Genomic DNA, 16,025 nt, shown 5'->3' with positions numbered 1-16,025 from the left:
TTTAAATTTTCTCTTTCATTTATGTATTTTCTGCCATTTTGTTCTACTGAGATACTAATATTTATATTGTAAACATGTCGTGCCTTTCTTTATTGCTGTGTATGTATTTAATGTCTGAATGCTATTACTAATATTCAGATGTTTTGGGGTTGTTTTTGAAAGAATTCTCTTTATGCTTACCAAGGCTGACTTTATTTGATCACACATATTGTAAAAACAGTAATATTGTAAAATAGTGTTACAATTTAAAATTGTTGTCTATTTTAATATAAAATGTAATTTATTTCTGTGGTGACAAAGCTGAATTTTCAGCAGCCTTTATTTCAGTCTTGCCACATAATTCGTCAGCAATTATTCTAATATGCTGCTCAAGAAACATTCCTTCTTATTATTAAAGTCAACTTTTTGCCATTTGTAGCACATCATATGGCAATGTATAAAAATGAAACAGAAAAATTAAAATAATTTTATTGAAATATATATTTTTTTATAACAATATAAAAGTCTTAAACATTATTTTTGATCAATTTATTGCATCCTTGCTGAATAAAAGTATTTTGACCCCAAACTTTTGAGTGGTAATGTATGCATATTATCTGCTTTTCTTAGCAGAACAATGCAGTATAAAAGCTTATGTATTTTATAATGTCATTGTAGTTTTTATCATGTGCTATAAAGATGCAGAATTATGTGTTTATACAGTGATGTTGCCAGTTATGTCGCAATCATGTCATCAGTGTCCAAATAGCAGATGAAAGCTTTCAAATTCTCTGAATATGTGTTATATTGTACTGTTATACTGTACTAATTCATATCACAGAGAATTTTGGAAATGACATGAAGCACACACAATTTTTAGTTAAGTTTAGTTTTTTTTTTAAATTTCATGTCTTGAAAAATATCTAATTATAGGATGACTATTGAGGCAGTGAATCCCACAGCATAATTAATCACACACCATTGCAAGCCAATTAGCTCTTTCCGTTGCCCCGCCCCCTCTCTTCATGTCTACTGAATAGCATTTCAGTACTGGAAGAGGCCGCCGCTGCTGACGACTGCTATTGTTTAACGGCATTGAACTGACAGATGCGCCAGCAGACTCTCACTCCCTACCTTATGAAGTAATAACATGGCTGACTGACCTCAACAGGAAGCCAGCAGTGATATGCGGTTGATATTCGACAGCGCTGTGGGGTGAAAAAGCCAGTGAAAATGACCCCGCGTCTCAGGCGGTAGTCCAGTACAAACGACGGAAACAGAGGAACGTGCACTCTGCAAAGCTAATGTATTATTTTAGCGTGATTCGTAGACATGTAATACCTCTTTGTTTGGTGTGATTGTGTTTCTCTGTGTGGAGATGGTAAGAAAAGATGCTGGCCGAGTAGAGAGGAGGGGTTATACTACGCCGTTCGACAATGATGAATGTGTTTAGGGCAGGAGTACCTGCGTGAGAGAAGCCGAGGTTTCCATGATGAAACGATGCATTGTAATTTGCCATGGTGTGCCATAATAAATAAAAGCTCTTAGATTCTCCCACCTTCTCTCCGTCTTTAATCCCTCCACCTCCTTTTCTCACACATCAAGTCTTCATGCAATTGCACTGTGAAAAATTGTCTGCGAATCTATACAGATCTTCGGATCTTTAATTGGAGCATACGCCACAACATCTGTCGCTTACTGAAACCAATGTGGTTTTTACAGCTACGCACTCTTGATAACACTGCCAACTGTGAATGGTGAAAACAAAACAGCTCAGTTCAAAAAGCCTTAGTATAGTCTGTTAAAGCAGTACATATCATATACAGGGCCGTAGTGCAGGTTGTACCAGTGGGCCCTGTTTGAAATTGTTTAATTTGTATGTTCGTTCTATTTATTTATTTGTGCTATTTACACAATGTTTAAGTTTTTTCAAGTTTGTAGGTGTCCAGGTACAGAATCTGAATAATCAAATGTAAAATAGCACTGCATAGTCTTCACTGTAAAAATTAAATATACAGTCAAACCAAAATTTATTCAGACACCTTCAACATTTCTCACAATATCACAGTTTATTTGCTATAGTTTAGAAAATGGTAATAAAATATGACAAGAAATCTGAGTTAAACTGTGTCAGAACAAATTCATCTTGATAATGTCAGATAACTTTGATAGAAAGGTATGTAATGGATTACAATCAACCAAAAATTCAGACAACTGTTAGTATGACAATATTTACACAACTAGCAATACTTTGTTGACCAATTACCAAGCAATGCTTAATTTTGTTCAGTCTGTGGTGTAAAAAGTTCACATTAGCAATTAAAGAAAAGACACTGAAGCAAAACATGGTCAGGTCAAAAGTGTCTGAATAATTTTTGGTCCCAGATTTTTTATAAATTTTACTGGTAGTCCACTGTATGAAGAATTTTTGGGTATAATATGTCACAGTTTACTTTATTTTGCTATACTCACTTACATAAATGAACTATAGTGTCCTGCACCCACTTGTAAAAAAAATATAAAAAATTATATCTGGTGTCTGAATAATTTTTGGTTTGACTGTGGATTAATTCTTGTTAAAACTACAAAGTAATTCAGTCAAGAGCATACTCTCTAAGACGGGTATTTTGACATAATTTTGTATGTATTTGTCGGTACAAGAGCAAGAAGAGGCAAATTTCGGTGTTCAAGCGCTTTGAGACGCGCCTCTCTGCGTGCGCCCTGTGCGCACAGAACACCGTGTGCGGGTGCTGAATTGGGCTCTTTCACGTCTTTTTCTGTTTGCATGTTTAAACTGCGATTTGTATTTGTTCGTTTAGGTGCAGGAGGTTCGGTGTTGCTGTCCGTGAGACGCGGCTCTCTGCGTGCGCACCGAACACGGAGCGCGAGTACTCAGTTGAGTTTTTCCGCGTCTTGTGTTTGAATGCTTTAAACTCTTTTGAATGTTTAAATTGGCAAGGCTTAAAAATACGTGCAAATGATAAGCTTTCGTGACGATGCGCAGCTGTGGCCCATCAACTGTCCTGAGCGTCTTTTTAGGCTGGCCTCAGCCAGTCGGTTGAGATCGCCGGGGGGTCCCCCCTCAGCCGTGGGCCCCTATAATCGTCACCACCTTTCACCCCACTAGTTATCAGTGGCATGTAAAATACATTGCCGTTCAAACGTTTGGGGTCAGTAAGATTTTTTAGTGCTTTTGTAAGAAGTCTCCTATGCTCACCAAGGCTGCATTTACTGTATTTGATCAAAAATACAGTAAAAACATTAATATTGTGAAATATTATTACCGTTTAAAGAAACTGTTTCCCATGTTAATATATTAAAAAAATATATTTATTCCTGTGATGGCAAAGCTGAATTTTCAGCATCATTACTCCAGTCTTTAGTGTCACATGATCCTTCAGAAATCATTCTGATATACTGGTTTGGTGCGCAAGAAACAATTCTTGTTATTATTAGCAATGTTGAAAACAGTTGTGCTGCTTAATATTTTTTTTTGTGGAAACCGTAATAACCTTTTTTTCCAGAAAGTTCAAAAGAACAGTGTTTATTTGAAATATAAATCTTTTGTATCATAATAAATGTCTTTACTGTCACTTTTGATCAATTTAATGTATCTTTGCTGATAAAAAAAAAAATTTGTACTGACCCCAAACGCTTAAACGGTAATGTGTGTTACATTTCCATTTGTTATTTACACCAGGCACACCGAGTGAAAGGCACACCACCTTTCACTTTGAGCAAGGAACCAACATTTTTGACACATTGTTTGTTTTATATCAGACATAATTAAACAGATTCTGCCAAATAAATGTCTCGAATTTCCCCTGTGCTCAGTATAAATTTTTTATTCATGAATTTCAATCCCCAACTCTTGTCTTTTTTATTGTCTGAAAATAAATTGTTCCTTCTTCTTTAAGATGAATCATTCATGTTGTTGTATTCCTCATTTTTAAAATCACTTTACATAAAGGTGTCTGCTAAAAGAAGAAATGTAAATGCAAAGCAGAATTCAAAGAAGACAAGGTTTTGGCTGGATCCTGCACTTGTTTGGAATCAGTAAAAATTGCAGACAGTTCAAAATCTTTTATCTGAATTTTTCACCAAGTGGAGAAAGGACAATAGTGTTTGATCTTTTTCTCCAGAGTCTGAGGTGGGAGTTGTTGTGCAGTTGGCCATGAGAAATATCACACAGCAAATCATCAGAAGTTATGCAAATGCAATGACAGTTTCCCTCCATTTGAAGTGAGCATAAGGCTCTCTCAGTGGGAGTTGCCCCCCTTCCAGAAGCATTTCCATATCATGATACGCATGTATATGTTTTTTGTGACACTGTATTTCATGGCTCAGTGTATTTGAAGATGGATACTGAGTGGATTTTAGCCTGTAACTAATCCATCCATTTCCTGTTTGTTTCACTGTTTTTGTCCAGGGTCTTCACGAGGAATGTCAGTACCTCTTTCAACCTCAGCTCATTGTTCAGAGACTCATTGGGATTTCAGTGCTGTATCCTGGTTACTTCATTGACCAGATGATTCCTCTTCACAATAGATCTGTACTCTACAAGTGAGTGATTATTTTTAAGATGAAATTAAGATGCAGTATATCCACTTACACACACAACACACACACACACACACACACACACACGTTTGTTTCTGTGAATTGTGGGGACTTTCCATAGACTTCTATTACTTTTATACTGACCAAACGATATTTTCTATCCCGTAACCCTAAACCAACCCCTAACAGACAACCTGTTTGCTTTGCTATTTTTAATATTTTTATTAATTTTAATCAAAATTCCAGGTTTTACTATCCTTGTGTGGTCCCCACAATGTAGCATAAACAGGTACACACACACACACACACACACAAAATCAACAAAAATAAAAATATTATATGGATAGTTTACGCCAAAAGGAATGTCTGTTGTCAGTCAGTTTTTTTCCCCTGAAAGATTACTACTTTTATCAATACTTTTATTCAGCAAAGGTGCATTAAACTCAATAAAAGTGACAGTAAAGACATTTACAAATAATTTCTATTTCATATAAATGCTGTTCTCTTGAACTTTCTATTCATCCTGAAAAAATGTATGATGGTTTCCACAAGAATATTAAGCAGCGCAACTATTTTCAACATTGTTAATAATAAGAAATGTTTCTTGAGCACCAAATTAACGTATTAGTATGATTTCTAAAGGATCAAGTGACGCTGACAATTTAGCTTTGCCATAACTAAAATACATTTTAAAATATATTAAATAGAAAACAGTTTTGCTGTATTTTTTATCAAATAAATGCAGCCTTGGTGAACACTTCTTTTAAAAACATAAAACAATTTTACCACCCCAAACTCATGAACGGTGGTGTAATCACCCACATGTGATTTCAAACACTTAAATAAAACAAACATTCTTTCAAAATTGTGAGCATTTCTACTCTATTGTCATCTTTGCAGACTTTCACACATCTTTCCTGATCAGACACACGAACGCACACACCGTTCAAGTCTCTCACCTTTTCTCTCCCTCATTCTGCTCTCAACACTTTACCATTCCACAAACATCCTTTTCTCAAGCTTCCCTCCATTTCAGGCTTCTACTCTCATTAGGTTCCGATATTAAAGCTCTCCTCTCAATTAGCAAATAAAGTCTTTCTAAATGAAAAAGAGGAAAATGGAGGAGGGAGAGGTGATGAAATGCATTCATAAACAACAGGGTACACAGAAAAGACCTTGAGCACTGGACATTATGAAGATGGGCTTTTTTGTATCATTAAAAGCTGGTTTTCAGCGGTGACACTTAGGCAGCTGCTGTTTAATGGATGTTTGGATATTAGTATACACTATTTTATAGCATATATAGGATATCTGCCACATGAAATACTGTGTAGGAAGAAATAGGAATCATCTTATATGTAATAAAATCTAGTGGACTATGTTAAATATAGTTATTATGCATAGCTCTTGTTATATAGTTTGTCAATTAAATAAGAATTTGTAATATTCATAATAGGACATACTATTTATTCAGTTGTGAAATATAAAACAGTACTGTGTAAAATTGGAAGAAGGGATAAATTAACCATGCAATAAATGATTTTACTTTTAAATTTCAAAGACCAAGTTCATATTCCAAAACACTTTTTTCCCGAAGCGATCCAGCAGATCTATAAACAACTTGTGTTCTGTTTGATTGAGCATTTGGTGTGCTGCTCATATTGTTAATTATCAAAAACCAAAAGACAAAGCCAACTGTGTCATGGCCAAAAATGTAGATATTATTTATTTATTCTAACTTCACAGTTGTTCTCCATTTCTGTTCAAATTGAAAAGGGCGACTTGCATTTGTTTCCTGATTAGTTGTTATTGATGTAGAAAATTAAGACGGAGAGATATCACTTAATTGCTTTATGCATTTTCAACAAGTTTGTTATAATAGGCTGAAGTTTAAAGTTCTCCTGAGAGTACAAAAACACATTCCTGTTTAAATGCTTCCTTGGCATTTCGATAAGCATACTAGTATTGTTATACTGCATCTCATGAGACAATGTCTACAGTCAGTGTAGCTTTCAAGCAGATGTCCTCTCTTTCCCTTGTACCTGGCAGAGTGTTCATCCCAAACTACATCTCGCGGGTGAAGGTACAGCTTGTGGACTGCAATACAAAGAACAGAAGCGGGGAGAGCTGTCCGGTTCTGCTGAAGATCCGCTCAAGGGCCCCGCCGGTGCATAACTCCAGCGCTATGGACTGCAGAGAGAACGTGCCCTGTGAGCTGGAGGTCCCGCTGCCATCCTGGGAGCAGTGGTACTATATTTCGGTGGAACGTTACCTCAGTAGCTCAGATGTCTACTTTCGTATTGGCATTCAGGTTAAAGGTAAGAACTTGTTTTAAATTCGAACTGGTATTGGGTTAATCATAGTTTCATAATCAATCTGATCATTCCTTCCTCCACAACAATCACTCTGTATTCTCTATTTCTTTCTGATTCTGTTGTCTAGGGCTTTTCAAAGCCTTTAGCTCTGTGTGAACATACAATAGCCCCAAAAACTATTTGGACACTTGTGAATCCTAAAAAAAATGTCTGAATTTCTGCAAACAATTTATGAGGTTTTTTTCTTTCTTAACTTTAATTTTCCTTTTCTTTTTTCAAAGTGATTTTAGTGAATGTGTGAAGTTCTCCTCTAGTTCACACAGATATATCATACTGAATGTGTTCCACAAAATTTGACAACCAGAATATACATTGTGTCTTAGTTTTTAAAAGCATAAAAAAACTATATTGTTTTATACTTTGATCCATATATATTTTTAAAATATTTTTTAGTAATATTTATGATTGTTTTGCTTAAAAAGTCAAAACATATTACATTATATTTACTTAAAATGTTATTGTCCAAATATTTTGGGTCAGTATTTTTGATAACATTATATGTAACATTCTTGGTAAGTAAATTTTCACTATTAACAAGTTGCTTATTAGCATGCCTATTATTAACATATTGGCTTATAAAGCACATATTCTGCATGACCATATTCTACATCCCTAGTCCTACCCAATACCTAAACTTAACAACTACTTTACTAACTATTAATAAGCAGCAAATTAGTAGTTTATTGAGGCAAAAGTCGTAGTTAATGGTTTGTTAATGGCGAGAATTGGACCTTAGAATAAAGTGTGAACATATTTTTTAGCAAGTTAATAATGTTAATCAGCAATGATGCAAAACTGTTTTCAGCATAAGAAATGTTTCTTGAGTACCATATCAGCATATTAGATTAATTTGTAAAGGATCATGATCATCTGAAAAATTCAGCTTTGTCTGAATAAATTGATATTTTTTGCAATATTACTATTTTACTGTATTTTTGATTAAATAAATGTAGCCTTGAAAATAAGAGAAGTCTTTTTAAAAACAAAAATAGAGTAAATAATAACCAACCTCAAACTTAGAGTAGCGCACAGTAAATGTCACTTGATTTGGTATGATATAATGAATGACATTTATTCATGAAAACTTACAAGTACATTTCTTTGGGTCCACTGTGTGTATAATGTTTACATCATCTGTTAATCTGCAACAGGTAGAATTTAAGGCAGTAATCCATATTGTAATGAACCCATAATACAGTACAATCAATGTTTTGGTGTTCTGACATATAATTTACCATGGGCTTTCCGCCGGCAACATAAAATCACACTATGAATAGGCCCACCCGGTACCATATTTTCCAGCCAGTGTTTGGGGACACGTTACTGGATGCCAATACATTCTCTGATTCATTGATGGCCTGTAGTGCTATAGGTTGAGACAATCCCAGCAGACTCCAGTGGAAATATTTTAGTCCAGCACAAATGAGAGGGCAACAGCTTGCAGATTTAATCCGGGCTTCATTAATTCTTCATTGGGATTTATCATTACAAATGTTACAGGCATATGGCTCCTAGTCACTGTTTGGTTTGAGCATTGCGAAGAATTGCATTTGAGCATATTAAAGCTACCTGGAATGCATTCTGACTTCACTGCTGGAAGGGTTTTTACAAAGGCAGGTGTTCTCATGGCCCAGGTGGAGTTGGGAAATTAAAGTGTGTTTAGAGAGAGACAGGCTTTGTTATGAATCTCTGTGACAAATTGGAACCTCGGTGGGCTCAGATGAGGACCCTGTCATGGATTGGAGCCTCCGCCTTTTATTCTGCCTGATGTTACAATGAAGTGTTGATGAATTTCGTACTTTTCCGTGTCTTGAGTCCTCGTGATAAATATGGCATTTGGGCTGCTCGCAAAGTGTGAAATAGACGGGGGACTCAATTCTGTCACATGGACCGTATTATTGCAGCATCGGGAAGTTGCACGCTCACTTTAAAAGACTCGATTTGAGTCAGATTTGCTCATTCTGCTTAAATCTGAACGTTGTTTCAAATTACACAGCTGTTGTTTACGGTACGCGCGTATGACCTGATTTTCTCAGAATGTCTGATTGGATCTCAATTTTAGAGCATTAAAATATTATCACTTACAACTTTAATGACTTTCCTGTCAAAAAACACCTCCAGTTTACAAGGTCAAAATTGAACTTCCCTCCTCACAAGAGTTAGCAAAAATCCCCCACTCTGCTTCTATCAAATCTACCTGGTTCTCTCATTTTGTGTGAGGTTTCTCTGTTCATCTGTTCCCCTGTTTTTCCTCCATGTCCTGCGGTGCAGCAGAATCCCCGCCTTTGTTACAGCCTTGATGCCAAGGGATGTTGGCGCTGATGGCTCGGTAAGAGGGGATGAAGAGGAGGGCCATTGATGTTCAATGAGGCTGAACAGTCTCAGACCAGCTTAGATAAAGCACTCACAGGGGGAAACAATTGGCCATGATGAGACGGTGTACCTGCAGAGAGCATCTGTGCGCGTAAGGAGCGGAAAAAGGAAAAACCTGTCTAGCAAGGACTTATTGCAGTGCCGTTCTGTCACATTCAATGCTGAGAGTCAATTTTGTCACTTCAGACTATTTGCCGCATTCATAAAGGAGGAACGAAATCCCTTTTGCTCGATGAATTTGGGCTGTCAAAAGATTAAAACATTACAATAGATTAAAAATATAATGATTTTTGTTTTTTTGTTGTTGCAGATTTCAATTCAGTTCAATTTGTTTAATAGGAATTGTTATTACAAAGTTATTACGAATAGATTTGCAAGTAATCTCACATTTTCTCATTCCTTTTTAATGCATTCAGTCCTTTTTTTCATGAAATATCAACATAAAAAGTACCAAAGATTTGTACTACTAGCCTACAGCAGTCCATGGGTTTTTCTGCATTAACAGTGTATTTGCTCCTAGGTGATTTTTCATATTTGTTGTTGATTAAATTCTTCCATGCAAAGACTGTAGATGAATATACAAAGTATAACAGTCACAGTGCAGGTAAAGTGAGACAATATTTTGTCACTGGCTTTGTTCTTAAAACATGATCCAAATGGACACATCAATGTCAATGCACACTAATTTCAGATGAAGTTAATGCAGATTTATAGTAATGGAAGAATGTACACGTAATGATAGATGATTATGATTAAGTATTCCACTATACCCGTGTTCACCCGTCATTAGTACCACTTATTACTAAACGTAGCTAATCCAGTTACCCGAGAGCACTGCAATCAAGGTAACTATTAGACATTATCTAACACTGTCATTCATTTCTCCTCCATGCTATATTTCACCAGTTGTGATGGTCCATACCCTGCATCACATGACCTTGTAGTATCACCTGTGTCTGAAGGTTTTGGTCAGCGCTTCTGTCAGCCTTAATTGAATTATTCTGAACCTAGCTCCCCTTTCCTTGATCAATTTCTCTGAACAGCAGATACTGGCTGGCTGCCATCGCTCTCCCATCTCCCAAGGCGGTATGACCCTTCATGTCCTTCCTTTGCCGTTTCTCTACACCATTCAGTTCTTCTTCATTCTCTTGATATTCTTAATGGAGAGAATGGATTGTTTATAAGTTCAACAAGAACCATCTGGAGTTGCTGTGTGTGTGGAATTCATTTCCTTGTGTTTATTGATACGACAGTAACAAAAAACTAAACTAAACTGATTAAAATTCAGATTTTATACGTTCGTCTGATGAACTCAACTACTCTTATGGTGTAACCTAAACGATTATGAAATTACTGTATTACTGTACCAGTAGACGTCTTAAAAAGATTACACATTTTTAACTTTTTATTATAGTGATGTGAAATTGGGCAATGGATTTGTTTCAGTAGACACTGAATATTATTCTCGTAATGGCTTTGATGTATGGTCATTCTTCTCTCTGTGAGATACAATAATTTCTTCATCATCCGAGTGAGTCATATCCAGAACAAAACAAACAGAAACAGACAGAAGTTAGACAGTGAGCATTGTTCCATACTGTGTTGTTATTTTGTAGGAATGTTGTTGAGGTCTATATCTGCTAAAAAAGACATGTTGTGGATGTTCAGTTGATCTTTTATATCAGGCCTGTCAAAGACATGACTAGTAGAGGAGTCAAACTTGGACTGAAGGATGATTTGAGGGGGGAAATTAAATTATGCTGAAAACATTCCTGTTCACTTATTTCCATAATAGATATTCATTCATACTCTGGTAAATTAGATTTAGTAATTTCCATGTGCTCCCTTCTGTTTTACACCAAGTTCTGTGGCTGGTTGTATAAAGTCTTACAGGGTAGTCATCTATTTTCTTTCTTTTAGTTGTGACTATTTTAAGTCAGTTATACATAAAAACAGATTGGCTTTAATTTGAATCTAAAAGGTATATTACCTCTAAGCTAAATGCTAGTTGGTTAAACTTGTTTTTAAGACAAAGTCTATATATAGTGGCTATGTTTATTTAGTTGGCCCTGGACTTTAATTCAGAAGTGTGTTGTGCATATTCTAGGTTTTTCGAATATAAAATTGACATAAGATTTTGAATCTAAAATTGACACTCTGACCAATGTAAACCAATAAATTGTCATTTTACAAAAATGTCCAATCTTGAATGAGTTTGACACCCCTGTCTTAGATAATCCTCTTTGGTTTTTCTTTCCTTTTATAGTAGACTAGCTCGATCTAATCACCAAGCATGATTTTACGTAGTTGTACAAAGCAGTAATACTGTAGTAGTAGTAATAGCATTACATGGTAGTAGATCATGGTGCTGCAGTTTGAGACAGTTTTTTTTCTTTTTTTCCAAATTTTACTTCCCCTGTTGCTGTTGGTGACACCAAATGGTCATATTGATAGTGTAATTAATTGTGCTAATCACTCATGAGCTCCAGGCTTCAGGGAGTCCTCTTTGTTTGAGAGACATCTGCAGAGCCAAATTGAAATGGATCCCAGTCGTGGGATTTCAAAAGCAGTTTCAAAACAATGAGCTGCAAAATTTAGCCCCCAAACTGCACTTTATCACACAGCTGTAATTGAAGCGTCAACAGAAAGGGTTTGGGGCTTTAGCCACACTTGCTATTACTGCAGACCACCGTTGTTGGAAGAGCTGCAATTCAAATATGAGATTTTACATTTTGCTTGATTTTTCTGGTGCTTATTGGACTCCATTTAGCCCTCAAGGAGACGAGAAGGTTAAAACACAATAAAAGGATGCTTAATTGAGACTGATGTGTTTTTATCAGCATTAATGATGAGTTTCAGTGTCTTAACTTGGTGATATGACTGTTAATAGATCTAGACCCTCCAGCGCTCCGAGGACTGGAATGAGCTAATTCAACACTGAATGAAATAACTACATTCTCTACAGAGGCATATTTCTCTTCAGTAATGGCATCAGCGCAAATGTGATTGGGAACCGTTACGCAAAAGGGAGAACAAATAACGTAGTTAAACATAATTGTGTTTTCGACGAGCCCCATTGTTATCGCTATTGATTGTTTAGCTGGTCTCATGAATATCTGGAATTTTCTTTTAGGTTTAACTTTGGTTATGGTTAAACAATCTTTAAGCTAGCTGTAAATTAAATATAGACATATTTTGTATGAAAAATCTTGGTTATTTGAACTTACAGCTCAAGTGTGCTATGATAATGTACAGTTACATTTTCTAAATGATGAATAAAAAGTGCAAGAGTGTGACCAATATTGAAGGGCTTTCTCACTTTGAGGATATTGAAGCTATGACCTTCTAACACAGCATTTTAAATGCAAAATATAGTGTAATTTTGCCCGCCGGTAGCCATGACTTCGCAATGTCCAACCTTCATGGAGCCATAAACCAATTTCACACAGGGAATTGCATTTTTATTGACTTTTACATTCTCTACAATGGGCATGAGAAGCAAAATGTTTCAGATTCAGGGCTTAAAGGGTTAAGTTGGATCTATATATGGGTCAGTGACAAAAAGGGGATGGCAAGATGAGAAATTCAAAAATCTTTTAAAAACTGGTGCCATGAGGAGAAACGCCACCTAGTCTCGTCAAACTTTACTCTTTTCTTTCTTTCTTTTACTTTAGTTTCTTTTCTTTTCCATTGAGAGTTTCGTGTTCTGAGTTAAGTTTTGCCGCAACGCCATGTCTCTGAGTTCACCTCGAGTCTGTGACCGCTTCAAAACTTCAACCAGCCCACAACTCCGCATCTTCAGCCAAAGCCCAACCATTGGCTTCCCAAGACATCACTTTAACGACTACTGAACTTCCAGCCAATCAGCAACCTTTTTGGGAACCCCTTTCTGCAACCACAACAACAAGGGAACACCCTAAACAAGCAACGCAAGTACCACCAGATCCTAGCTGAACTGGTGCATTTAATATAAATTTTAACCTCATTGAGGAACTCAATGCGAGGGTTAATTAAGTGATTGATGGTTGTTCAGGTCTATAGTCTTATTTATATTGAAAAGAGAAGTATCTTGTGTTTTGTGCTTACAAGTTAATGTCTTAAACTGCCGATCTTGTTACTGTGCTGATTAATAGTGTTTTCACTATATTTAGATTTTATTTGGATTTTAATATGCAGTGCAGAGTTGATGTTATACGGCTCGTTCAATGAATCGCTGGCCAATTCAGTTGATCAGCCGTAAAACAGTGATTCTGTTCAAATTCCCTATAAAATCTAAATAAAAAATTCCCTTTGAGCTAAGTTTCCCTTACAGAATGTACATGCAAATGTAAAATGGTCTTACCACCAAAGAATGAGAAATATTCAATATTTTATCCACCTAGATGGCATGTAAGCTTACTCATAGAAATAAATACTTAATTTTAAAATATCACACGAAAATAGATTTTATTACAGTTATCTCTAAATGTAAATTTTAATGCATTTTTGCAATATTTGGCAGGACATATGCTGAAAACACCTCTGTTTTCTAAATAATCTTTGACAAATTATGTAAAAAATGTTAAAAACCATATTATTATACTAAACTAGATGATTACATTTTATTCCACATTAATTGTCCTGTATACAATTATATTTTTATGGAAAATACTGGTTACGCCAATTGACACTGAAAATCAAGCATGACTGTCAACAAGTTCAGCTGAATTGCTTTTTTTTTTGAATGCTAAAAAAAAAAAAATCTGGCAACATGAAATTATCATAGTGATGAAGAGTGAACTCATGTCTTATATTGTAATTACAGTTAAGAAACAATATCTGACAAGAAATCATCAGTGATGAACATTGAACTCATGTCTTGTAATTGTAATTTTTGTATTGTAACTTCGTATTGTATTATGACATCTGTTGGGGAAAAAGGGGCTCTGTTATATCATATTAATTATAAAATATCAGAAATGTAATGAATTGTATTTTACAGATGTAAATTGTAATCTTTGGTTAACATTTCTTATCAGTGAATTTATGTTCAAATGTAGACACCCACTTCCTTCTGCTACATTATTAAATAATTTATGTATATATTACAAAAATGAAAATTACCCCATGACCCCCCCCCCATACTTTAAGCCATCCTAGGTGTATTTGACTTTCTTCTTTCAAATGAATACAATTGGAGTGACATTAAAAGTGAATGGGTGATATTCAATAGTCCAATAACTGCATCCATCCATCATAAAAAAGTGCTTCAGACTGCTCCAGGGGGTTAATAAAGGCCTCCTGAAGTGAATCAATGCGCTTTTGTAAGAAAAATATCCATATTTAAAACTTTATAAACCGTAATCTCTAGCTTGTGCTATCTATCGTACTTGCGTTCACGAGACAGTGGCATTACAGCGAATTATGTAGGACATAGACGTAGCATAAACTCTTGTGAGAATATGCTAGTCTCGCGAGGAAAGGAAAACCAATCTCCTCTTGTTTTGTTTTGTTTTTTTCTCTCTCCTCTACAATTCTGTGTTCGTCACTTCTCACCAGAGCTATGCCTACATCCTACATCATCCGTTTGAATGCCACTCTCATGAACGTGCATGCGACAGTTAGTGGAAGCTACAGATTATGGATTATAAAGTTTTAAATATGGATATTTTGCTTACAAAAGGGCATTGATTCGCTTCAGGAGGCCTTTATTAACCCCCAGAGCCGTCTGGAGCACTTTTTTATGATGGATGGATGCAGTTTATTGGACTTCTATTGGAGTATTGAATACCACCCATTCACTGCTATTATAATGCTTGGAAGAGCCAAGACATTTTTTTAATATAACGCTGATTGTATTCGTCTGAAAGAATTAAGTCTTGAAGGTGAGTAAATCAGGTGGTAATTTTCATTCTTGGGTGAATTATCCCTTTAAAATTTAAGTGAATGGAATAGAAATATGCATTGAAGCTAAACATTTTAAAAACACTAATGTTGTGCAACATAATTATTTTATCCTAGACTTACAGAGCTTTAATAATACAGTTGTAGATACAGAAACACTTTCTCAAAAAATATAAAATTAAACACTTGAAAATAGTTTCTATTAGTAGGTTAGTTTATATTACATCTTCAATCAGCATCATAAACTAGTGATATTTGACTAAATTGGCCCCTAACAGAAAAGCTTGTAATAGGAGTCAAATGGTGTAACCGGTTACACCACTTGACACTTCAATTTAAAATCAAATTTGACAGGCATTATCATGGGCACCTATGTTCTGTATGTACATGGCCTTGGTGGGAATATTTCAAATGTAATTTTTAAAGTTAATACTCATTTTTATAATAATGGTGAATTATCAATGTATTCCTGAGGTCATACCATTTGACATGTATACCTTAGAATACCTGACCATACCCTAAAAATGTCAAATTATCTCACATTTTATAGAGAGTTGCTAACATTTGCATGCAGCAGTAAGTAACACCAGAGGTCCTTCTCTGTGATATAATTTCCTGTCACATGATCTTCTTGCAGAATATTAACAAAATGTCTCCTTGAATGGTGGTTATACCACCTTGACACTCAAGGAATTTGACGTGACTCACATAATTCCCCAAATTATTTATTATATTTAGAACAATGGTGCTCCATTTACAGTACTTTTATTTACTATTAAATAGTAATAATGTAAGATTATGCCAAACTAGCTGATCTGGTGTTTTATTGAGAATTTCACCTTTTTTAAACAAGAT

General features: G+C 35.4%; 1 protein-coding gene across 1 annotated transcript in view; it reads left to right on the top strand.

Moving 5' to 3' along the window:
- Positions 1–16,025, top strand: part of tmem8b (transmembrane protein 8B) — a 164,937-nt gene that overhangs the window by 88,907 nt on the left and 60,005 nt on the right. Inside the window, exons 4-5 of the mRNA XM_016476532.1 lie at positions 4,409–4,542; positions 6,589–6,857. Coding sequence (XP_016332018.1) covers positions 4,409–4,542; positions 6,589–6,857 — 403 coding nt within the window. The remainder of the gene's footprint in view (positions 1–4,408; positions 4,543–6,588; positions 6,858–16,025) is intronic.

This window comes from Sinocyclocheilus anshuiensis, unplaced genomic scaffold (assembly GCF_001515605.1).
Source record: "Sinocyclocheilus anshuiensis isolate Anshui unplaced genomic scaffold, SAMN03320099.WGS_v1.1 scaffold697, whole genome shotgun sequence".
In the NCBI taxonomy this organism is placed as follows: Eukaryota; Metazoa; Chordata; class Actinopteri; order Cypriniformes; family Cyprinidae; genus Sinocyclocheilus; species Sinocyclocheilus anshuiensis.
This window is presented reverse-complemented; position numbering and strand designations above follow the sequence as displayed.